Source organism: Artemia sp. Qi Xiang Cuo, chromosome 12 (assembly GCF_049724085.1).
Source record: "Artemia sp. Qi Xiang Cuo chromosome 12, ASM4972408v1, whole genome shotgun sequence".
Lineage (NCBI taxonomy): Eukaryota > Metazoa > Arthropoda > Branchiopoda > Anostraca > Artemiidae > Artemia > Artemia sp. Qi Xiang Cuo.
Genome location: NC_142805.1, coordinates 16,233,236 through 16,259,466, shown reverse-complemented (window position 1 = coordinate 16,259,466; position 26,231 = coordinate 16,233,236). Strand labels below are relative to the sequence as shown.

At 35.5% G+C, this 26,231-nt stretch overlaps 1 protein-coding gene across 3 annotated transcripts in view; it reads right to left on the bottom strand.

The window, feature by feature from the left end:
- Positions 1-26,231, bottom strand: part of Mtpalpha (monolysocardiolipin acyltransferase Mtpalpha) — a 152,760-nt gene that overhangs the window by 47,840 nt on the left and 78,689 nt on the right. For 2 of the 3 annotated variants that reach the window (XM_089098485.1, XM_089098487.1), the window contains 2 exons: positions 7,192-7,394; positions 5,026-5,269 (listed from right to left, as the gene is read on the bottom strand). In XM_089098485.1, the coding sequence (XP_088954611.1) occupies positions 5,063-5,269; positions 7,192-7,394 (410 nt within the window). In that variant the 3' untranslated portion in view covers positions 5,026-5,062. Of the gene's footprint in view, positions 1-4,963; positions 5,270-7,191; positions 7,395-26,231 lie in introns of those variants that run through there. The other variant, XM_089098486.1, reaches the window with a different exon arrangement.

Below are 26,231 nucleotides of genomic sequence, written 5' to 3'. Positions count from 1 at the left end.
CCATTTATCTTTCACCTGTCCGTCATTTGAGGTTGCAAAAAGCTACCTCAGGAACGTTGATTAAAAATATGAAACCAGTTAGTTAAAAGGTTTCCATCTCCGGTTTCAACATTTTTAGTTCTTCTTTAAGTAAGATTATACATTTGATACTATGAGCTTGAAATAACATGTATACACAAATTAAAAGAAAAAACACAATTATCTTTTCTTATGCATTTAAAGCGCAGTCGAGCACCAAGGACATCAAATGAAAACATTTTTTGACACCTGTTCCCAACTCAGGCCTATTCATACCCAAAAACCACCATTTAATAGGATTTTTCTTCTGGTTGTCTCAAGATGAAGTTTTTAATGCAATACCACAATTTCGCCAGTGTTATCAAGCTGAATCGTGAAAATAAATAAACAGAAATAATTAGTTGAATTTCGAAAATCCTTTTAGTCCGTAAACATTTAAATATTAAAAATCAGTTGATTGCAAAAGATTACTAGATCTTCAAAGAAAAGCCACAACTTCATATGCAACTTGATTCAAGCCATTTTTTTGCTTCTATTTCACTCACGTTTCCTTTTTTTTTAATTTGCCAAAAACACCATAGTTGCATATGGAGGTCCTTTTATTTTAAAAAATAAAAAAACAAGTTTTTTAACTGAAAGAAGGAGCGACATTAAAACTTAAAACGAACTGAAATTATTCCGTATATGAAAGGGGCTGTCCCCTCCTCAACGTCGCTCTTTACGCTAAAAATTTTCATTGTTTTAAAAACAGAGTTGTGAGAAAGAGTCTAACTTTAGCGTAAAAAGCGAGGCGTTGAGGAGGGGACAGCCCCTTTCATATACAGAACAATTTCTGTTGGTTTCACATTTTAATGTCGCTCCTTACTTTCAGTAAAAAAAAGTTGTTTTTATTATTTAATTTTTGAAGTTTTTTGAATTAATGCAGATTTTGATTTTGGCTCACCGTACATGAAGAGTTAGAACCAAATTTGCGCATTCATTTTACTTTTTTTTGGTTAAATGGCTTTCTTGAACGTTGTTTAATTTTATTTACGAACGTTTTTATTAGTAATAAATATACGTAACTTACGAATTAACTAACATAGCAAACTTTTACATTCATATGTTTTTAATACGCATATTAGGGGGTTCACCCCCTAGTCAATACCTCGCTCTTTACACTAAAGTTCGAATTTTGTTCCAATTCTTTAAAAATAACCTCTTAATCACAAAGGCCTGTCTGTCTGTTCGTGTTACTATATGTTTTTTTTCTCTCTGACTATGTGTTTGTGTGTCTGTCTTTGTGTCTGTTTGTCCGTCAGGCCGTGGGTCTAGGTGTCTTTTTGTCCATCTGTCTGTGTGTCTATGTGTCTTTTTTGTCTGTCCGTGTGTCTATGTGTCTTTTTTCTCTCTGACCGTGTGTTTGTGTGTCTGTTTGTCCGTCAGTCCGAGTGTCTATGTGTCTTTTTGTCTATCTGTCTGTGTGTCTATGTGTCTTTTTTGCCTGTCTTTTTGTCCATCTTTCTGTGTGTTTTTATATGCCTGTATGCGCGTCTATGCATCTTTTTTGTCTGTCTGTGTGACTGTGTGTTTTTGTGCGTCTTTCTGTTTGTGTTTTTACTCCCTCTCTGTATGTCTATGTGTCATTTTTCTGTCTGGGGGTCTATGTGTTTTTTGTGTGTGTCTGTCCGTCTGCCTAAGTGTCACTATGTCTTTTTTCTATCTGTCTGTGTGTTTGTGTGTCTGTCTGTTCGTGTGACTGTGTCTTTTTTCTCTCTGACTGTGTGTTTGTGTGTCTGTTTGTCCGCCAGTCCTTGTGTCAATGTGTCTTTTTGTCCATCTGTCTGTGTGTCAATGTATCTTTTTGTCCATCTGTATGTGTGTCTTTTTGTCCATCTTTCTGTGTCTTTTTTCTGTCTGTCTGTGTTTTTATATGCCTGTATTTACGTCTATGCGTCATTTTTGTCTGTCTATGTATTTTTGTGCGTCTTTCGGTTTGTGTTTTTGCTCCCACTGTCTGTATGTCTATGTGTCATTTTTCTGTCTGGGTGTCTATGTGTTTTTTTGTGTGTCTGTCCGTCTGCCTGTGTGTCACCATGTCTTTTTTCTATCTGTCTGTTTGTCTTTTTGTTAATCTGTCTGTGTGTTTGTGTCTCCGTCTGTGTGTCTCTGTGCCTGTCTGTTCGTGTTACTGTGTCTTTTTTCTCTCTGACTGTGTGTTTGTGTGTCTGTCTTTGTGTCTGTTTGTCCGTCAGTCCTTGCGTCTATGTGTCTTTTTGTCAATCTGTCTGTGTGTCTATGTGTCTTTTTTGCATGTCTGTGTGTCTATGTGTCTTTTGTCCATCTTTCTATGTGTCTTTTTCTGTCTGTCTGTGTGTCTTTTTATATGTCTGTTTGTGTGTCGATGTGTCTCTTTTGTCTTTCTGTGTCTATGGGTCTTTTTGCTCCCACTGTCTGTGTGTCTTTTTTCTCTCTGACCGTGTGTTTATGTGTCTGTCTTTGTGTTTTTTTGTCCGTCAGTCCGTGTGTAAATGTGTCTTTTTGTCCATCTGTCTGTGTGTCTTTTTTGCCTGTCTGTGCATCTATGCGTTTTTTTATGTCTGTCTGTGCGTCTATGAAAAAAAAATTCTAAGCCCCCCCCCCCCCCTAAAAAAATCTAAGTTAAAAAAATCAAAATGTTCAAGATCAAAAATAAATAAGATTCGCCTCAAAGGCTCAGCTCGTAAACTAGTCCAAGGCACTATTTATGCGCTTTTTTGTTTTGACATTGCTCTTTACTCTACTGTGTCATTTTTCTGTCTGGTTGTCTATGTGTTTTTGTGTGTGTCTGTCCGTCTGCCTGTGTGTCACCATGTCTTTTTTCTATCTGTCTGTTTGTCTTTTTGTTAATCTGTCTGTGTGTTTGTGTCTCCGTCTGTGTGTCTTTGTGTCTGTCTGTTCGTGTTACTGTGTCTTTTTTCTCTCTGACTGTGTGTTTGTGTGTCTGTCTTTGTGTCTGTTTGTCCGTCAGTCATTGCGTCTATGTGTCTTTTTGTCCATCTGTCTGTGTGTCTATGTGTCTTTTTTGCATGTCTGTGTGTCTTTTGTCCATCTTTCTATGTGTCTTTTTCTGTCTGTCTGTGTGTCTTTTTATATGTCTGTTTGTGTGTCGATGTGTCTCTTTTGTCTTTCTGTGTCTTCTTGTGCGTCTGTCTGTGTGTCTTTTTGCTCCCTCTGTCTGTGTGTCTTTTTGTGTGTCTATGTGTCTTTTTTCTCTCTGACCGTGTGTTTGTGTGTCTGTCTTTGTGTTTTTTTGTCCGTCAGTCCGTGTGTCTATGTGTCTTTTTGTCCATCTGTCTGTGTCTTTTTTGCCTGTCCGTGCATCTATGCGTTTTTTTTATGTCTGTCTGTGTGTATATGAAAAAAAAATTCTAAGCCCCCCCCCCTCCAAAAAATCTAAGTTAAAAAAAAATCAAAATGTTCAAGATAAAAAATAAATAAGATTCGCCTCAAAGGCTAAGCTCGTAAACCAGTCGAAGGCAGTATTTATGCGCTTTTTTGTTTTGATATTGCTCTTTACCCTACCCTGAAGATCCAGGTTAAAAAATAATCCATGAATTGAATTCAAAAGTTCAAGAATGGATAGTAGGGAAGGGTGTTTTTTAAAACTAATGATGATACATGATACACAAACACATACAATTCGGTAAATGCTAAGTCCTCTTGCTAAGAGGAATTTCCTGCTAAGTTGTCTAATTCTCTTGTTGACCCTGTTATCATTTATGACAGTAAAGCTTAACCCAAAAAAACTTCACCAGCTTGGCCCACTATAGGTAGCAAGGAAGTACGTTTTCTTATGTTAATTGTATTGTATTGTATATTAATGTTAATTGCATTGTTATTTGTTAAATGTTAATTTATTATATTCTAAATTGAAAACTAAAAAGAAGCATTTTGTGATGGAAAGAAGCGTACAAAGCATCAAACAATAAAAAAAAAAAAAAAAAAAAAAAGGAAATACCAAAAACATAATTCGATAAATGAATGAAGCTGAACCTTAGCTATCCAATAGCCATTTTCGTCAAAACCAAAGAGTATGGGTAACTTTACACTAATTAAATTAATTATCCTTAATATTAAACTGAAAGAAATGCCAAGTGTCGCCAAATGCTAGATGGGGTTGATAGTTTTCTTGTCGACACTAGCGCCAATTCTTTTATAAGTTACCCATGCTCTTTGGTAGAATCATTAAAAGCGTATAAACATAACATACCGAAAACTCCCAGAGGGAATATCGTCATAATCTACACCTAAAATCTGTAATATAATGTCACAGGTAACAGAAATTCAGCAATATAGAAATGCAGCTTACAGTTGTATTAAAGCTGCACACAAATACAGCTTTCAAACCAACATAAAAAGATCGTATATTATTTAATTTTCTGGTTTTCTTTGAATGACCAGCGTTGCGGCACAACTGATCAAGAATCTATAAAGATTTTTTCGATATCGATAATGTCACTGTAATCGATTTTTAATCAAATTCCTGATGCAGAAGATGTCACTTTTTATTACCATTTTCTTCTACACTTTGTTTTACTTAACTTCACTTTTGCGCTCCCTTTTGTTGCTTTTCTATTCTTTAACTATTTCTAGTCTTTTGTATAGTTTTCACCTATTTTCTTTTTATCTTTTGATAGTTGATTAAGTGTTGGAGCGTCGATTTATTCATTGAATAGTAGTTTGACGAGAGACACAAGTTGGACATTTTTTTCTTGCAAATAATTTCTTCTCATGTCTCTGTTTTTGCTGTTGTTAATTTTTTTTCATTTTTCGAAAAACAACTTAAATATCAAAAACTCCTCATTGGAGGAGTTCTTGAAAATTAATTAAAAAAAGGAGGAGGGGCTACAAATTAAAAAAAAAACACCAAAAGCTATTATAGGAGGCATAACCCACATTAGTATAATTCTACAAGATACCAAAATTGATGAACTATAGCTCTTCCTTTTAATGTCACAAACAAATTAATAAACAAAAAATATTTACCTATTATAATATTACAAAAAAATTTCAATTCAATTTCTTATTTCCTAGGATAGAATCTCTTAGAGGAATCTTTTGCGTGGTCGAGCAACAGTTGACAAGGGGTAAATGCAGGGCCGTACGCCGACTCATACAGACGCATCTTGGCAACGAATTTATCAGCACCGTATGCATCAATAAATCTGAAAGGTCCACCAGTGAAAGGGGGGAAACCAAGACCAAAAACGGCTCCAACATCACCTTCCAACTGTAAGAAAAACCATCAGCCAATCACAGCTAAAATGCCAGCCGAAAATAAACAACCAGCCAATCACAGCCAAAATCCCAGCCAAAAATAAACTATCAGCCAATCACAAATATTCGTCTCTTAAAACAATCAGGTGTTACACAATAGGTATCTGGAACCTGAAGCCCAGGAAATATTTCTCTTATATAGACACAGTATCGTTCATTTTAACAGTAATAAATTTTATGCGTACTTTGATGAGCCTACCCTGTTTTATCTTAGGGCTGAGAGATCAACCTGAAAATTCCAGAAAAAAGTTTGTTTTTACGGGGGAAGGGGGTAAGGCAACTTTTGATTTTGTGTTGGGGAGAAGCGGGGGGGGGGGAATTATTTTCTCCTCCTCATAAAAATGTATACATAACAGCTTTTTGTTGTAACTGGAGCCTGAAACCAAGCAAGTATTTTTCATATACAGTCAATAGCTTTCATTTAGTTAGCGATGAACTTTATACTTGGTTTCATGAACCTACCCTGTTTTACCTCACGGCTGAGAGATCGACTTGAAAATTCCAGATAAGGTCTGTTTTTACGGGAGAGGGGGGTTAAGGTAGTTTTTGATTTTGTGTTGGAGAGAAGGGGGCAAAAAGGTTTCTCCTCTTCACAAAAATATATACATAATTGAAGTGCATAACAGTTCCCTAAAAAGAGGCAATCAAAGCCAAATTCACTCAAATAAGCATTGTAACGTTGCCAATGTGCAATTCTTCAACGATTCTTTTGTCGAAATCGAAATGGACAGTTTTGAAAATATAATATTTCTGTAGCATTTAGGAACTATTCTTACGACACAGGCTACCCTTCGGGAGGCGGGGGGGGGGGCTCAACTCGCTAGAGCCCTTGACACGTGCTAATACTACAAGTGCTACTTTAGACACGCATGCAGCAGGTGAAATTTTCTCCAAAGTGGGCAGAAAAACTATGATTGAATTTAAGGAATTATAATACAGAAAGGAATTTAAATTACAAAAAATCGTAATTAATATAACTAAGAACAATATAGAAATCATGGGGAGGAATTACATTTAGATGTGTATATTACGTAAATTATAAAGTAATTTTCTTCTTGAAATTCGGTCAGGACGCAGCGTTAATTCTTCGGAAGGATGAATGACGGCTAAAACCTGCGTTTTTTGGTAATTCAGGGGGTGAGACCAAAGGTGGTTTCATTGAAGAAGGGGGAGGGAGTATTACTTGAATTTACTCAGCACCCTAAACAGGTAATTAAGGCCACAATTACTCAAATAACCATTTTAAAGTTACCAAGGCACAGTCTTTTCAAAATAAAAAAGATAAAGAAATTTTCAAAATCTGAAATTTTTCTGTAGCAAATACGACATTCTTAGACATAGGCAACCTTTTGGAAGGGGGGGGGGGACTTAACCTCACTAGCGCCCCCTGATACTCCCTAATATGACATTTGTTACTTGAAATATGGACGAAGCAGGTGACACTTTCTCCTCAGTGGGTGGAAGCACGGATCTATGTACGAAGTGTTTACCATATATGGTGGCTTACACAATTCAATTTTCTCAGTATATCGCAACAAATAACACCTATGTGTAATTTTTAAAACCGGATTTTGTTAGACTGATTATAATCAATACATTTGTTACATTTTTTATTATTATACTGAGATAAAAAAAAGCTAAGCGATTATAATAGTAAAAAATGTGAGATTTATTAGATGTTCAGGGTGTCTAGGTGGGGCAATCAATTTATATTAAGAAGAAGGGGGGTATCGAGAAGAATGGACTTTTTGACATTAAAAGAAACTTAGAACTTTTAAAGGTTTGATTTAGCATTTCACAAAAACAGCACAATATTTTCAAAATTCTTGAAGTTTAGAAGTTGTGAGAGAAAGCTTAAAAAGAGAGAGTACGTACGGGATTAGCCAAAATTCCTTCTTGAAGGCACATGATAGCTTCATTCACAAATCGGCTAACTAATCGGAGTTGAATATCCGAGTCTGATTGGAATCCTTTAGGTGTTAGGGAATATTTCTTCAGTATATTTACAGCTTCTTTATTGACCGGTCGATCTTTCACTCCCGCCTCGTAAATAAAGCATCCTTTACCGGATTTGCGGCCTAAAATTGAAATAGAATGTGTTTGTGACTTTAAACATCTGGAAAAATAAAAATACGCTCGTAAATAGAACAAAATAAACCAATTAGCTTTAATGCCTTAAAGAAAAGCAGCTCTTTAGTTTTTTTGTTGCTTTTTTATAGGACAAAAAGTAGTTTTTGTTGAAGAAGAATAGTTGATTGTAAAATTTATATATAATGTATTTTAAATTGGATATTTAATGGAGTACAATTTTTTTATGATTTAGCGTTGGTTCTTGATGTCACTGACAAAGTTAGATTTGTTGTTGATGTTAGGTGATGTTGAGATCGGTTGTCTTCATCTGAGCATTCGCGTGAGCAGTACTTCTCATTTATTTTTGTCTAGGCCTAGTTCAGTAGCCTGCAAATGATTAATATGTAGTGTTAATTTTTTTTCTCTCAGTTAACGGGCCTCTGTTCCTTTTGGATTTTTTTTTTGGATTGTAAAGTTGAACTAGGAACTTTCTCGGAGTCCTCTTCAACTATTAAAATTGTCTAACTTTCATACTATTTCTCACTAACAGTAAAACATAAACAGCTTCGAGTAATAAGTTGAACTTTCAGGATATATCGAGGGAAACGTTGAACTAACCAAAAGGAACTATATGCATGTTACCACTATTGTTATTATTACGAATGCCATGACTACTACTTCTACTGAAGTTAAGGGTAATTAGGTGAAACTTTTAGGAGATATTTAGGGGGATGTTGAACTGGACGATAGGCATAACAAAAAAAAATATGTAGCCTTATACTCTTTTGCATGGATAAGAGAAAAACATTTTGCTATCCTACAAGCAGAAAATTCTATTTCGCCTTGCCCCCCCCCCCCCCTCCCCAGCAAAACATTCCATCCAAATTTCAACTGGACCCCGCAAACGCGAGACAACATTGAGTAGACCTATCAAAAATGCGTCTGTGGAAACACTCATTTAAGAGGAGGACCCCCCCCCCCCAACTAATCAAGTTTATACATTCTACATGCGTGAAAAAGTCTAATACTAATTTCTGACTCCACAAATGCAACTTTAACCCAAAAGAGAATACATTCTCAATACTTACAACTTTTACCAATTGCAGGGCTACCACAGGTTCAAGGAGTCAAAAATAGGGACATTCAGGACATATTTTCGTGGAAAAAGGGACTTTCCTGAAACCGAAAAAAGGACCAATAGGAATCTGGTATAGCTGTTATTTATCATATAAATGACAGAATCAACAGCATACTCGATATTCAAACCGATCTCTTAAATTTGAGAGCAGGACGGTCGACAATTTAGCGTCATCTTCTGGAAAGACATGGATAATATCAAGATGATCCAACCCCTTGACCTTCCATATGGATCTCCCGTGGTGTCTTTTTCTCTTGATTTTCAACTGTGAAGGTAGCGAAATTTGAAAAGTACGTGAGTATCTACTTTGATTAATGGCCCAGAAAATCCATCGAAAGACCGGTTCATTTCAAAATCACTTGTTAGTTTTTTTGCTGTTTTTTTATTGCCTTTGCTTTCTTTAGCCCTTCAAAAGTGCAGTTATTAGCAACTGCCTTTAATTCTGCATGTAAGTACCCGAGTATTTTCAACAGCTAATTCTGCATATAAGTACCCGAGTACTTTCAACAGCTAATTCTGCATACAAGTACCCGAGTACTTTCAACAGCTAATTCTGCATATAAGTACCCGAGTACTTTCACCAGTACTTGGCAACAGCTAATTCTGCATACAAGTACCCGAGTACTTTCAACAGCTAATTCTGCATATAAGTACCCGAGTACTTTCACCAGTATTTTCAACAGCTACCTTCAACAGATAATTCTGCATATAAGCACCCGAGTACTTTCAACAGCTACTAATTCCTTTTTTTTGTTCCATGTGCAACCAAAGTGACCCATCCAACATTGTTTGGGCAACACTGGGCAAGCTGAATTACAATTAGGTCTTTCTTCTCTATGCCCATTTTAAGCCGATTTCTGGCTTCTTAAATCATCTTGTCAATAGCTTGCTCCTTGTACCCATCGGTTTATTTTTTTTTGTAATGATTTTTCAAGAGCCTCTTGTAATCGTTTTTTTTTCGAGCTTCCATTGTTCTTCTTCATTCTTTTTTTTAAGCTCTCTCTGGTTCTCGAAATAACTTTCGTAAGTTGAAACAGAATTACTATTTCACAGTCGTTATTTTGATTGATGATGGGGAGAGTACTTTACTGCTGAAGAAAGTAGCCTGCATATGTTCTACTTGGTTTGACAACATTTGGAAAAAAAGTTCGAGTGCGAGACCTGAACTCGAAACTTGGCACTTCCTAGTCAACGCCTCGAGCAATATGCCATGAGGCATTACATAAGTTTAGCAATATAATGCTACCTCAAGGCATGAGGGTGAAAAATGGAGACATAGCGATACTGTCAGTTTTACGGTTTTGGAGAGGCGGCTATAAACCTCTAATGAAGATTTTTTGAACAAGGCGATTCCAGCGGTGTGCTTCTCGATCTAAGGCCATTTTAAAAAAGTTTCATGCATGTTTTTTTTTTTTTTTTTTTTTTTTTTAATTCTGAAAGAAAAATGTTGAGACTACAAATTAATGTTGAGTTAAAAGTGAAAACCAATAGGACTTTCTCTTGGATTTCTTTTAGCATTAATTTTTTCAAACTTTCGGGTACTATGGCCCGAGGATTGCTCTTTACTAGGTTGCAGTTACCAATGGAACAATGACATAAGGATTAGGTACACAAAGGTTTGACATCAATGGCTACTCTGGTGAACTTATTAGTGCATTAAGAGTGAGCTTAGAAAAAATGTCGAATCTCCGAGGATATATATCTAAAAAGAGAATACAAAAAAACACAAAAGTTTAATAGACTCTAGAGGCCAAGGACACCAAAGCTCTTTGTCCAACATTATCAAGAAGATTTGGACGCTGTAGCCTTGAAATTATTCTGCAGTCGTCAGAACACTAATGGTCACTAATATACTAAAAGGACTTCTTAGCTGAAGTGCTGACATGGCTTAACCTTGCAAAAAGAGAATTGAGAGCTGTTTAGGGACCTTCTGGCAGCCCTGCAACTGGGAATAAAAATGTTGAGCTTGGGGCTCGAATCCACGAACCTGCGATTAAAAGCGTCATCGATGAGAAGCTTTATTGAAATATTTACTTGCTGTAAGCCATGGACAACAGACTAATGAAGTTATAGCTGTAGCACACGGTTTTTAATCTTAACATCGAGTTTACCCTTCAAAATTCTGCCGTTTTGATGATGGGACATTGCTGGACTCTACCCACTTTGCCACTATTGGTAAACATAAAAACTGTTGGCAACAAACGCCACGTATCCTTTGTTTAGTTTGGTCGAGTTTGATAAAGCCATATATTATGTTCATTAATCTACGACTAGGGCCAGATTTATCAATAACACAAAAAGGCCACTGACCTAGGGGCTCCCGACGTCTTGTGGAGGGGGAGGGGCAGTGAAACCAATATTTTTGTAATATATAGCATGTCAAACTATAATTTGAATGTTCATTTCCCTAAAAAATACTATCATTCTTCAAATTTTATTTTGTTCATTTGATACCATTTTATTTGTGACGTTTCGAATACCTCGAAATTTGTGCAATATCGACTAGCTTAAAATAAGCATATACACATGACTTTATTCTTGGAGAGGAATGATAAATTTTTTTCGGGAGGGATCCAGAAAACGTAAAATATCAAATAATATAGGCCCCAATTCCCCCGAATTACGCCCCTGGCTAAGTAGGTCCTATTTAAAGAGTATTAAGTCGCAAAATAAATTTAAGTCCTATTAAGTCCTATTTAAGTCCATCCCTCCTGATGTCCCTCTACCTCTTTCTGCAAAGGCAGTTTCTCACTGGGTATTTCCAGTATAGTATTCCCCCCCTTTTTTTCTTCTTCTTTTTTTTGCATTCTATCCAAATTTATGTCTTTTTTTTCATTCAATATTTTTTTTTCTTTTTTTTTATTTAATCCTAATTTTCAATCTCTTCTTCGTTTATATATTTTTTTTTCAGTTATTTGTGAAGTTTCCTGTTCATTCTCCTATTTTCATAAATGTCTTTTTTTTTTAAGTATGTTTCTTTTTCTGTTTTTTTTTTATGTGCTTTATAATCGTGTCTTATTTGTTTTGTTGGCCCTTTACAAGCTGAGCTTCTTGGGCGTGTATAAAATTTAAGTTTGTAATTGTTTTGTTTTTAGTATTAATAAATTGATTGATTGATTGATGCTCAATTCATGCATTTACCGTATCTAGTACCATGCGGTTTTGATTTATTCTTCATATGGCTCTCCTTATTTAATAGAGAAAAGTGTGTATTTTAATCATTTACACCAAAGTACGAATTACCTCACAATTGACTCATGGACCAATAACAAGACATGGAACTCGAGCGAATTTTATTTTAAAGATAACTGCTACCGTTTAATATCACATGGACAACCATGGAGAGGCATCAATTCACGAAAAGTTAAGGGAGGGGGTGGGGCAATTTTTTTATTTTAATTTTATACCAAAATATCAAAAAAGGGAATTTTCAACGAAAATACCCAAAAAGGTATTTTTCGAAGTCTAGGGGGTGCATAGGCAAGACTTAATTAGGGGGAATACCCCCCCCCCCCCCCACACAAAAAATGGCCCTACTAATGCTATGCATTCCTGCGCTAACAGACCAAATAGGCTGCAACTAGGGCACAAATTTGAGCATTTTCATACTTGAATCTTAATCTATAGGAGGCATATTTACATGGTTTACAGCGGAGTAGTTGTCTCGCTTATTCTATATGCAAAAGAAATCCGGTTCGATCCCATACAGAGCCACATTTATTTAATAGCAATATGCTTTAGTAGCAGGTGGTAGAAGCAAAAGTGGCGGAAGCCGGAGAGAGAGTAGGGCAGAGTCTTTGGACGGGGTATAGTTTTATCAGGAACAATACAAAATTCGATACAGGTTATACCAAAAATGTATAATAAATTATTATAAAATTTCCCGAGCACTACTATAGCCTTTTACCGGTATTGATCAATTTTGACAGCACTCACGTCAGCTCTTCTTATTTAAATAATGTACCTTGACTTAAACAATGTAATTTAAATCATTACTACACTAGAATAAAGTCTGACTTTCCAGTTCATCATTTCGTCAAAATCCAGCAACCCAATAAATACATCAACCACTTTTTGCGTAGCTGGAATAGGAATCGAGAGGAGTAAGTCAGATTTTATTTTGTTTCGTTTGTAGAGGTGCCATACCAAATAAGTTTATTTTTGTGGGGTGGGGGAGGCATATTCAGCATGGAGTTAGTCACATTACGTATTTTACACATGCATAATATCAATTTTGTCAATCATAATGTCATATGTCAATCATCATGCATATTGTCAATCCGGTCCTAGGTCACCATCAAATTTTATGGGAAAGAATTTGAAAAGCTGAACCCCTGTATTATATTCATTAGTCTGGAGTAGTACCCCTGGGATTCTAAGAATGACGACAATAATAATAAAAGTAACGCTTTACAAGAGTTTTTTAATAGGCCATGGATATTCAATTATTAGGCTACTATAATAAAACTTCCAAACTTACATTTACCTCCTCATCAGGGGGTAGGGAGCAACTGTTTTTAGCTTCGCATATCCTATTCAGACTATTCGTGATGGTGTCTGACTGACTCCTTCCCCGACAACTCCCACCTTAGACAATTCCTTTCGGAAAATTCTCCCCACAGACAATTGCCCCACCGAAAAATTCTCTCCACATGGAAAATTGAGCAGCCAAAGGAAAAGCAAGACAAATAATAAGAATGGAAAAAGGGGATTGGAACATTCTACCCATATTCCAAAATAAAGGTAGAATATATGGTTTAGAATATCTTAGGATTTATTTTTATATTTCTTTTAATTTTTACGTGTTTTTGGGGACTTGAGATTAATTATCTTAGCAGGGTTAAGATAAATGATAAAGAAAATAATTTGCTTCCTAATTTGAAATGATGAGCCCTGTCAAAAAAAAGAAAAAAAAAGGTACTCCACACGGGTACAACACACGGGGAGTAGTACCAATCTTAAAGGTACTACACACGGGGAAACCTTTTTGTGTACGCCTAGTGGACGCGCTTCCGATCGCAAGGGTTGAACTGGTATGAAACATTATAGATGTCAGTATCAGACATGGTCCACAGGAAGTATTTACTCGTACTTGTTAGTCCCAGCCTGTATGTCTGTGCACTTCCATCAAAGGGATAATCCTTTGACAGATGCAACTAATTTCTTATTTCAAATCTTTAAACTTTAAATTCCCCGCTATGATAACTCAACTTCCAAAAATACAAAGAAAAAGAATTAAAAGAAATACAAATTCAAAAATACTATAGGATATTCTCCTCCATATATCCTACCTATATTTTAGAATATAGGTAAAATATTCCAAATTCCCTTCTTTTCATCATGATTTTATTTGTTATACTTTCCTTTTGGCTGCTCAATTTTACTAGTGGGAGGAATTTTCCAGGAGGGTAATTTTCCCGGGGGAACTATCTGAGGGGGGTGAGTTATACACGCTGGAGGGATTAGCTTAGAACTTTTAATGATCCACTTTGTATACTGGATATGAATAGCACATAATAATATGAATTAGCACAAATGATATTTGAAACAAACAATAATAAAAACTATAAAGTAATAACAAAACAAAAAATGAAAATAGAAGAATAAATTAAAATCTAATAATAATACTAACAACAACAAAAAAGCAACGAACCACTTATGGTAGTTTTTCCTGGACCATAGATAACCCACTTACCGCTGTAATAACACGCGCTAACTTATAGCTACCACTAGCCAAATGTGGGAGTAGCTGTGTTTCGCTTCACATACCCTAATCAGACTATTAATGATGCACTTTGTATACGGGAATATGAATAGCATATAATAACATATTTTTATCACAACTGATGTTTGAAACACAGAGTAATTAAAATTTGCCAACGCTTTGTAATGAAGATCTTATAATGAGTTGGTGGATAAAGTAACTCTAATAGCTTCAGAAAAATATATGACTTTAATGAGTGTTAATAACATTTATTTAGTCTGTAGTAGTGTATGCTGTAGTTCTTACGCAATTTTTAAGTAATACAGCCTTTTTATCATTCTGACTTAACTGTTTTAGAATGAGTAATAGTCTCTGATGATAGCTAGCGAGAAAGTTATATAAAGGAAGGGATCCCGAGAAAGAGAGAGAGAGAGAGAGAGAGAGAGAGAGAGAGAGAGAGAGAGAGAGAGAGAGAGAGAGTATATATATATATATATATATATATATATATATATATATATATATATATATATATATATATATATATAGAGAGAGAGAGAGAGAGAGAGAGAGAGAGAGAGAGAGAGAGAGAGAGAGAGAGAGAGAGAGAGAGAGAGAGAATAGCCGATACAACTTCCCCATTTCCGGAAGATCCTCGTTTTGGATCCACTTTACCGTCTTCTATTGATTTATCATTGCATCTAAAGAGGATTACCATGGGCGAGCTAAGGGATACCATGTATGCCATGAAAAATAGTTCGTCTGGTAGTGACTTGATGAGTTTAAAAATTCTGAAATGTATTTTTCTATCTATATCTAGCATTCTAACATCATTAATTACAGATTGCTTCCGACAGGGTAAGTTTCCATATTGTTCAAAACATGCAAGAACGACACCGGTTTATTAAGGTGGTGATAGAAATGATCTTGGTCATTATCTCCCAATATCAGTTTTGCCAGTTATTTCTCGTCTTATTGAAAAATACTTTAGTTCTCGGTTAACAAGATTTATTGAGAAGTTTAATCTTTTTAATATGAATCAGTTTGGATTCTGGAAGAATAGGAAGACGGAGGATGAATTGGTATTTTTGACAAGTATTATTAATGTGGCTTTAGAAAAAGGATTTAAGGTTGGTGCAATATTTCTAGACCTAATGAAGGCTATTGATACAGTTGACCATGGTCTACTCTTGGAAAAGTATGAAGTTTATGGAATCCGAGGTAAAGCTCTCGATTTTATACGGAGCTTCCTTAGTAACCTGTACGAGGCCGAACAAAGTCAACGTCAAAATAACGCTGTTCGATTATTGGTTGACCAACAGCCCTAGGATTCGTTATGGAACGTCATCGACGGAATACGGATACTGCCAGCTTCTGGACTACGACAGTTATGCACACCTTTTTTTTTATTTTTAGGCTACAACATGGTACAAATCTGTTATGTATTGACAGTTTAGTTAATTTGAGATCAATGATCCACAATGATGACACTGGATCTTCTGGAGAGATCAATACTCCATTGATTGTTTCGACTCGGTCGATGTTTTCTGTGCTTCTTAGGGGGATTAGTAGTTGGAACCATCTAGATCAGAGTATTTAAAATAATTGTGATATTTCTTTGTTTAAGAGAGAAATTAAAGAAATCGTTTTTAGTAAGTATGTATTTTAGTTCTTTTTTTTGGGGGGGGGGGGTGTAAGTTAATAATTGAATAATCTATTATGGCCTCTTGGAGTATGATTTTAACAATAAAGTTGAATTTATTTAGTTGTGTGGTTGGTGGTGCCGATTAGGATTTGAGGTTTGTATTACTTGTTTTATAATTTATTTAATCCTGTATTATTTTTTACTGTAATTTTGCCATCCCCTTGGACAAGTTTTTTTTACTTCTGGAGGTGGCCGTTAATACTGATGTTGTTTTTTGGTTTAATAAGTATATCTCTCTCTTGGTATTCTTCATCCAAGGACTTCAATAGTCATTTTTTCTGACAGATTGAGCCTACAATATTTAATATCGCTTTGCTCTAAAAGTGTAATGAGGTAGCAAATAAACTAACAACAACAGTTGAAAAAGGGACTGTAATGAACAATAATAACATTCATTACCTATTTAATTGTGACAGCTGCGGTTCCTAGATAAATTTTCCAGCATTAAAGCATTTATATTACCTACTGGAGGGAAGAAATAACTTAATTGTTTCAGATCACGAGGTGTTTTAATTTTTCTTACTAACAGGCCCTAATCATAGATTGGCTGTGAAAAATCAAAAGACGCTGTGTTACGTGATGCGTTTAACAGAGGAGTACAGAAAATGAGAAATGCTTTTCTGGTTTTTGACTGTTATCAACAGATGCAACCAAATTGCCACCTAGGGAGCTGTATTTAAATCCGGACAACGTTTAAAAAAGTAAGTATTTGTGATGGATTTATTGCCAACCATTATTATTCTAGTGTATGTGCTCCTAAGTAAACTTAGTAAAGGCCGGTATGTCTCCTGCATATTTTCCCCCAGTTTCAGGAGCCCCCTCCCTCCTGGGCTCAATATTTCGAGATAACAACTTCATTAAAATATAAAAAAGTCTGACACACGCAAAGTCTAGGAGCGATATGATTCTTGGGGATCAAGAGGGAGGGGTTGAAAATTATACAAATCCGTATCAAAAGAGAAATCTAGCAAGCAAAAGGCTTGCTAGATTTTTACTTTGCACTTTTAACAAAATTAACAAAATTTGCACTTTACTAAAAAAATATAAATGTTTTTACTTTTATAACTTTAATAAATTAAATAATATTAACATTTTGATTACTAAATATCAGTATATGTATTTTAAACTGACAATGCACATTCATTCGTATTTTTTTCAGTAAAGTGCAAATTATATTCTGGCCTTGGGAAGGCATAGGGGTTTTGAGCCCAACTTATGTTAATTTCTGCTCGTTTTGAATTTGACTTGGTTGTTTATTGTAATTTCTTTTCGTTTTGGGTTTCGTTTATTTATCGATGCTGATTTTTGGTAGTTTCACGCTTGGTAGATTATTTCGTTTGATTTTTGCTCATTTTTGGTTTAATGGAGTTCTTTACTTTTCTTTGAAAAACTTATTTTGTGGAAATTTTTTTTTTTTAAATTAATTTCTGTTCGTTTTATAGTGACATAGTCTTTTCAGAGAAAAAGAAAATAATTCTTTAAATCTTTTCGTTTTTTTAAGAATTTATACTTTGGCCTGCTATTTGTATGCTGAAGAAAAATTTTCAGCAAATTTTAACAATATACACACTCTTAAAAATCTGGACACAAATAGTAGTGTTTAATTTAGTATCATACCTCCTCAAGTCGACCTGAAATGGAAAACTTGACACCATTTCCAAAAAAATCTGTTTACTTTCTTTGATACCTTGGATACACTTACACTATTTTGATTTGGTTAAATTTTAAGAGCAGAAGTAGCCCCGAAAGTTTGAACATAATACCCTCAGTCGTTCTTGGGATACTGCTGAGATGCCTTATTCGGAATTAGCATTAACACAGTGCATTTTGATTTAATCTTAAGGCAACATTTAGTTTTTAAACATAAAGCCAAATGGCAGGGTGGCCGTGGGAGGGGGATTAGTTTCTCTCCAATTACTTTCCACTATTAAAAAGGGAATCAGCCCTTTCTATTTTCAATCGAATGAGCCCTTTTCGAAGTTCCTGCGACAACTCCTTCGATACAAAGTGTCCTGGTCTAAACAACAACAAAAACAAAAAAATAATACATTATACCCACATCGATCTTTACTATAATTAAATAAAAAAAAAAAAGTTTTTTTAACTGAAAGTAAGGAACGGCATTAAAACTTAAAACTTAGAGAAATTATTCCGTATTTGAAAGTGGTTGTCCCCTCCTCAACGCCTCGCTCTTTAAGCTAAAGTTTTTTATTGTTTAAAAAAAAATAGAGTTGTGAGAAAGTCAAACTTTAGCGCACAGCGAGGCGTTGAGGAGGGGACAGCCCCTTTCATATACGGAATAATTTCTGTTCGTTTTAAGTTTTAACGTCGTTCCTTACTTTCAGTAAAAAAAAATTTTTTTTTTTTATTTAATTTTTGAACGTTTTTGAATTAATACAGGTTATGATTTTGGCTCACCGTACATGAATAATTAAAAAAATATTGAATTTTAATTTCACTTTTATTTGGTTAAATGTCTTCTTCGAACCTATTTAATTTTATTTAGGAACGTTTTTATTAGTAATAAATATACGTAACTTACGAATTAACTTACGTAACGAACCTCTATATTCCTATGTTTTTAATACGCATATTAGAGGGTTCGCTCCCTAGTCAATACCTTACTCTTTAACTCAAAAGTTCGAATTTTGTTCCAATTCTTTAAAAATGACCCCTTAATCACAAATGCCGTTAATTAGAATAAATAGCTCTTATCAAAGTACTAAATAATCTTTGGCTTAAAGAGCGAGGTATTGACTAGGAGATGAACCCAATCATATACGTAATGTTTTCTGTCGTTTTAAGTTTTGATGTTGATCCTTACTTTCAGTTAAAAAACTTGTTTATTTTATATATAATTTCTGATCTTTATTTAAAAAATGCTGGGAAATCCGGCGCCCCCTTCATAGCAATGTCTCTTCTCCCATGAAAACTTCCTTCATGGAAAGATCCTCCCACATAACCCCCGATCCACTCCCCCCCCCCAATAACCAGAAAAAATCCCCTCTGAAAACGTCTGTATACTTCCCAATAACGAATACTATATGTTAACATTGGGTAAAGTTCATGACTTTCAGCCCTTCCCCTGGGGACTTTGGGGGATTAAGTTATCTTAAAGTACATAGTTATTATATTTTCGACCATGCTGAACAAAATGGCAATCCGAAAATTTTGATCAGGTGACATTGGGAAAAAAATGAGCGTGGGAGGAGGCCTAGTTGCCCTCCATTTTTTTCGGTCACTTAAAAAGGGCACTAGAACTTTTAATTTCCGTTCGAATGAGCCCTCTCACGATATTCTAGGACCACTGGGTCAATACGATTACCCCTGGAAAAAACAAAAACAAACAAACAAACAAACAAATAAACACGCATCCGTGATCTTTCTTCTGGCAAAAAATGCAAAATTCCACATTTTTGTAGATAGGAGCTTGAAACCTCCGCAGTAGAGTTCTCTGATACGCTGAATATGATGGTGTGATTTTCATTAAGGTTCTATAGCTTTTAGGGGGTCTTTCCGCTTTTTTTGAAAATCGGCCAAATTTTCTCAGGCACATAAATTTTGAAAGGTGGAACCAGACTTTATGAAACTTATAAAATTCAAAAACTTATATATTTCAAATCAGCATTAAAATCTAGTTCTTTTGATATATCTCTTGGTATCAAAATTCCGCTTTTCTAGAGTTTCGATTACCACTTAGCCGGGTCGCTCCTTAATTACAGTTTGTTACCACGAACTGTTTGAAAAATGTCAAGTCCTCTAATCACTTTTGACTATTAAAAAAGGGCACTAGGCCTTTCGATTTCCAATCGAATGAGCCCTTTTTGAGTTTCTACGACAACACTTCGTATAAACAGCTTATATGCCCCCAGGGCATAAATTAAAACCCTTACCCAAAGGGCTTTGAGGGTTGTTGTCATCCTCTAAGACCTAATTTCCAGAACTTTCAACTACGTTAAACAAAATGACTATCTGAAAATTTTGATTGGATGTGTCTGGGAAAATGGTGGGCGTGAGAGGGGCGTTAGTCTTTCTCCAATCGCTTTCAACTATTAAAAAAGGCACTAGCCCTTTCAATTCCCAATCAAATGAGCCCTTTTGAAGTTTCTACGACAATGCTTTCAATAAAAACCTTATATGCCCCCCAGGGGATAACTTACAACCCTCGCTCTGAGGGCTGGGCGGAAGGGGTTGTCATCCTCAAAGACCTAATTTCCAGAACTTTCTACGACGTTGAACAAAATGGCTATCTGAAAATTTTGATTGGATGTGTTTGAGGGAATGGTGGACGTGAGAGGGAGTTAGTTACCCTCCAATCACTTTCAACTATAAAAAAGGGCACTAGTCCTCTCCATTTCCAATTGAACGAGCCCCTTTTGAAGTTTTTACAACTCTATCATTAAAAACCTTATATGCCCCCAGGGCATAACTTACAACCCTTGCACTGAGGGCTCTGAGGGGGTTATCTTCCTAAAAGACCTAATTTCCAGAACCTTCGACTACGTTGAACAAAATAGATATCTCAAAATTTTGATTGGATGTGTTTGGGGAAATGGTGGGCATGAGAGGGGGGTTAGTTGTCCTTCAATCACATTTGAATATTAATCTGGCGCTAGGCCATTTAATTTCAAACTGTAGAGCCACTTTAGTTGTTTTTAAGATATTGCTTTCTATAAAAACCTTGCCTGCTCCCCGGTTGAAAATTACAATCCGTACCCTGAGGGTTGTGGGGGGGGGGGGGTTGTCATCTGCAAACACCTAATTTCCAAAACTTTCAACTAAGTTGAACAAAATAGCATTCTAAAAATTTTGATTGGATGTGTTTGGGGAAAAGATGGGCGTGAGAGGGGGGTTAGTTGCCCTCCAATCACTTTCGACTATTAAAAAGGGGCACTAGCCCTTTGAATTTCCAATCGAATGAGCCTTTTTTGAAGTTTCTACAACAGCGCCTTCTATAAAAACCTTATATGCCCCCAGGGCATAACTTACAACCCTTACACTGAAGGCTATGGGGGAGTGTCCTCCTCAAAAAAATTATTTCTATCTGAAAATCTGCTACACTAAATTAAATTGTAATCTAATAACTTTGATTGAGTGTACTTCTGCAAATTGTTAACGTAGAAGGGGTGTTAGTTGCTTTCCAATCACTTTCGACCAATAAAAAGGGTACAAGCCACCCAAATTTTAGATTAAATGTGCCCTTTTTGAGGTTTTTACGACAACTTCTTTGATAGGAAGTGCCCTGATCTAAAGGAAAAAAATTAAATAAATGATACATTGTGCCAACATCGTTCTTATATGCCCTCAGGGCATAACTTAAAACCCTTGCCCTGAGGGTGGTGGGGGAGTGTTCTCCTCAATAACATCTTTTCTATCTGGAAATCAACTACGCTGAACAAAATGGCTATCTGAAAATATTGATTGCACGTGTTTTGGGGAATGATGGGCGTGGGGAGGGGGGGCTAGCTGCCCCCAATCACTTTCGACTATTAAAAAGGCAATAGCCCTTTAAATTTCCAATCGAATGAGCTTTTTTTGAAGTTTCTACAACAACGCCTTCTATAAAAACCTTACATGCCCCCAGGGCACAACTTAAAACTCTTGCCCCGAGGGTTGTGGGGGAGTGTCCTCCTCAAAAACATATTTTCTATCTGGAATAGTTGCCCTCCAATCACTTTCGACTATTAAAAAGGGCGCTAGCCACTCCAATTTCCAATCGAATGAGCCCTTTTCGAAGTTTCTACGACAACTCCTTTGATACAAAGTGCCCGGGTATGGAAAAAAAAACATTGTGCCCACATCGTTCTTTACTTAGGGAGCACTATCGCGCTGTCTATGATTAGCCTAAAAGGCGATAACTAGCTTTTTTTTGACTGCACGAACTGGAACTTCAGGAATTGCATTGAAGGGGTCTTTTACTAAGCATAAAGTAATTTTAATTTGTGCGATTTTTCTATTTGTTTTCTATTTGGACGTTCAAAATCAAAAGAAGCAACGGATGTTTTGTACAATTTTGAGTTAGATGAGACAAACTGCTATCCACCTCTCCGCATCGACTGGGAGTCTAGAGGAGCTCCTACAGTATCCTTTTCGATTCGTTCCATTTAAAAACTCACTCCACGCCACAGGCACTTGCGCATAAATTTGAATTAAAAAGAAAAATCACGTGAAGTTGTTTAAAACTCTTCAGACATATTGTACATTTTTATATCCCAATTTGAGATCAATAGCCCTACCCCGACTTTTCAAAAATGTTCAATCCCACATATTGTCTTATATATTTCCGTGTAATACGCCTTTTAATTTGTTTTTATTGCTAGCCCCCCCCCCCCCTCCCTACTAATTCACGCATACCCACCCACGGACGTACCGCTGTTTTCCGTATATTCCATCGTAACATTAAACCACAATTGCCCAATTTTTTTTTATTTTGTGCAAAATGTGATGTGGTTCTGGACAGCTGAGCTGACCTCGGATAGAGTGCATTGGCAGAGGAACACACACATCCATACCAAAAAAGAAAAAAAAAAGAACTAATGATACTTAAAGACCTCTTCAATGAGAAAATGGGCTGCAAAGAAATTGATGAAATTGATCCTTTGCGTGTCAAAGCAAAATACTAATAAAAACCAAAGAAATTAGTCATAAGAAACAGAGCTTGAAATAAATCTAATAAGAAGGAAGTACGGATTTAAACTTTTTACAGGTCTACTCATGAAGTTGGCCACAGGTGTGATTACTAGATAGTAATTAAGATACTAGATAGTCTATCTTCTTTTAGGCGCCAGGGAGGATTGAACTGCGGGGATTCAAAAGACACCAAGACACAAAATTCAAATTTTTAAACAAGAGCAAAAGCCCGAAACATAACAGGGGGAATATTTTTTTTTTGTGGGGGGGGAAAAATATTTGGGGATAATATCCATTTTCTACTGCTACTGCTGGCAAGTCACTGTAGCACCAACCCACTTGAGGCTAGCACAACTCCGCACACTCCTCCACCCCCTCAATCCATCTAAGCTTCGCCCTCTACTCCCTCCCACTAAGTTCCAATTTCTTTTAAATTCTTCATTGTGACCTTTTCCCGCCCAATTCGGGGATGACCTTTTCATTTGGCCCCAAATGGAAGACAAAAAAGCACAAATTTGCCATCTTCATCCGTAAAACTAGCCTAGCATGGGCCAACAAGGCTTATGTTCCTTATGAGAGTCTTAAATTTTCAAAAGAAAAAAATTTTCATATCATTTCATAGCTGAGATTCCGTTCTATCCATCTACCGACTAAATTGTTTAATTTGGTATCCATAGTTTTTTTTTTAAGATTACAAATACGCTGAAAATTGGTTGAAGATCGTTAAAAAAAGAAACATTTTTCCTATTTTTAAGCAAATTTAGATTCCCCTCGCTGAAAAATTCTAAGATATATTACAATTCTGGCTGGGTGAATCGGTGTTCGGTGGTTTTGAATTAAAATCAACTTGGTGAAAGTGATAAAAAAACTTGAGAGCCATTGCTAATTAGAATAAAAGCCAAGACAGATAGTCTCTGTGAGAGGCAAATCTGACATAACTTTTTCAGAATTGTATAAAAATGACAGTATAAAAAATTTATAAAAGTTACAGCTGCAGGCTTGTCGTAAAATCCCCTATTTGAGAGGGAACATGTATCTTAAATTTTAAATCAAAAAATACCAACTGATTACAGGAGAGTTTTTGGTATAATATTAGAGGCATAATATAAATTAAAACAACAAAGGTTGTTGAATGTGTAACGAGACCCAAAAACTTATAATAAAGTTTAGTAAGTTATATTTATAAAATTTTGGATTCTAATTGGATTCAACTGACAAAAAAATATTAAAGGTTTGCAAGAATTGAAATAAGAAGGATCCGAATTTCGGATACTAATTAGTTTTAGTTAAACTATTTTATTTTTTATCATTTTAAGCTATCTTATAATTAATTTTTATTAATAACAAGTATTATATTGATTTATGAATAATTTACTTGTTAATAACTTATCTATTAAAATTAATAGTTATTTTAATTAATTTTATTCTTTTTTGTCATTTCTATATATTTTATTTATTATTTCTATAATTTTATGTTGATTACTTAATTATTTTTTATTATTTCCTTCATAACTTTTATTACTTTATTGTTTATACTATATTATTTTTCTTTAATTATTTTCAGTTCAATTACTTTATTTTGATGGAACCTGACATTTTCTGAAACTGGACACATTCTCCAGTTCTAAATTATTTTCCTGTATTATTAAACCGTTATAAAAGGTAAAACCAAATAGTATGATTCCATAGTTAGAGCTAGGTTAAACAAGGATATAGAAGACAAAAAAAAATCAAAATATTTTATTAACTTCTTATAATTGTTTTAACATGTTGAAAAGATTATTTAATTATCTTTTTGGAAAAAAGTAATTTTAGAATTAAGAGCTTCATTCAAAATTATTACTCAAAGCAAGAACATAATACTTCAGACCCTGTGAACCAGACAAGACAGCTATTTCGTCCGATTCTTCTCAATTTCTGCCACATCGTGTTGAAATCCGACAACAAGCTGTGTTCTCGAATGTCCCGATTCGAAGAATTTACTCCGCCCCTTTCCCTATTACCCACACCGGGGTAAAATCGGTTTTCGACCCTGAAAAAGTACCTCAGCAAAACTTAAGCAAACAGTTCGTGGTAACGAACTGTATAGTAAGAGTGACTCTTCTCAATAGTAACCGAAACGCTAAGAAACGGAATGTAACAATAGATACATCAAAAGAATCGGATTTTTATGCTGATTTTAAATATGTAAGTTTGATTAAGTTTAGTTTTACCCATCAAAAGTTACGAGCCTGAGAAAATTTGTCTTATTTTCGAAAAAAGAGGAAAACACCCCCTAAAAGTTATAGAATCTTAATGAAAATCACAACATCAGATTCAGCGTATTAGAGAACTTTAATGTAGAGATTTCAAGATCCTATATGCAAAAATTTAGAATTTCGTATTTTTTGCCAGAAGAAAAGAAAGCAAGTAAAGCAAAGAAAGCAAGTGCTTTAGTTGCGCCCTTTGAATGTCCAGAAACAATCTGGCTTCTGTTTGATATATGGATGGTGGGGGCCTATATTCTTGTCACCAACGTATCTAAGAGAAGAGATAGTCAAATTTTAACTAAACTTTTTGGGAGGCATGAGCCCCTGTGACGGACTGAAAGTGAGAGAGGGTTTAGAGAGGTAATAGAATAGGGTGTCAGGTAATAGAAGGTAATAGGTAATAGAAGTCAGTATATGATCCAACCTCTATTGGGGAAAAGTGGTAAGTCCCTAAATTCTTGTCATCAGAGCATCTAACAAAAGACGACATCAGATCTCAATCAGATTTCGCTGCAAGCAAGAATAAATGTCCTAGTGAGCTTTTTGTGTTTCAAGGCATAATCCACTCTCTGCAGGGAAGGGCGGGCCCTAAGTTCATACTATTGGGACATGCACCAGAAAATGTGGTCGAATTCAGCTCATTGGTGCCAAACTTCGGTAACTGAGAACTGATGCAACACTTATGGATTGAAACTCGATAAAACCTTATCGGGGGTGGGGGGGGGTGGGTGGGGGTGGATAGCTCAATTCTTAACATCACATGAAATGTCAGAGCGGGGTTTTCAAACAAAGTTAAAATAAAAATAAACTATTCCTGTGTCTAGTTATGTTTTTTGAAGTTATTAAGCCATCAACCAAAAGGTAGGGGGAATCTTATTTTCTTGTCATCAGGGCATTTCACAGAAATCCAGAATTTCTAAGAGGAAGGGGCCATTAGTTCATCTTCAGAGCATCTAACAGACCCGGTTCTTGGATCTCAAAATTAACTTGGATGGAACTTAGAGTAAGTAATCTAGTTGTTACTTTTGGGACTTGTATCCGGTTAATGTGGGGAAGGAGGTCACTCTATTCTTGTCATCAGGACATTTATCCGAAAGGATTGTTAGTTGTTATAGAAACTTGGCGAGAAGAAAAAAAACTAATGTACTACTCATGATTTTTGGTGGAGGGGAACAGTAAAGGAGGATAAAAAACATAAAGGAGGGAACCAGAGGAGGGGCCATTATATTCGTGTCATCAGGGCACATAGAAGAAGGGGTTATCGGATCTAACCAGAACTTAGTCATAAGTAAGATTGAGTATCCTGAATGACCTTTAAAGGGTCTGTGCCCTTTTGATCTCTACGGAGAGAGGGGAACCTATGTTCTTGTCATTAAAACATCTGCCAGAACGGAATGTAAAATCAGATTAAACTTGATG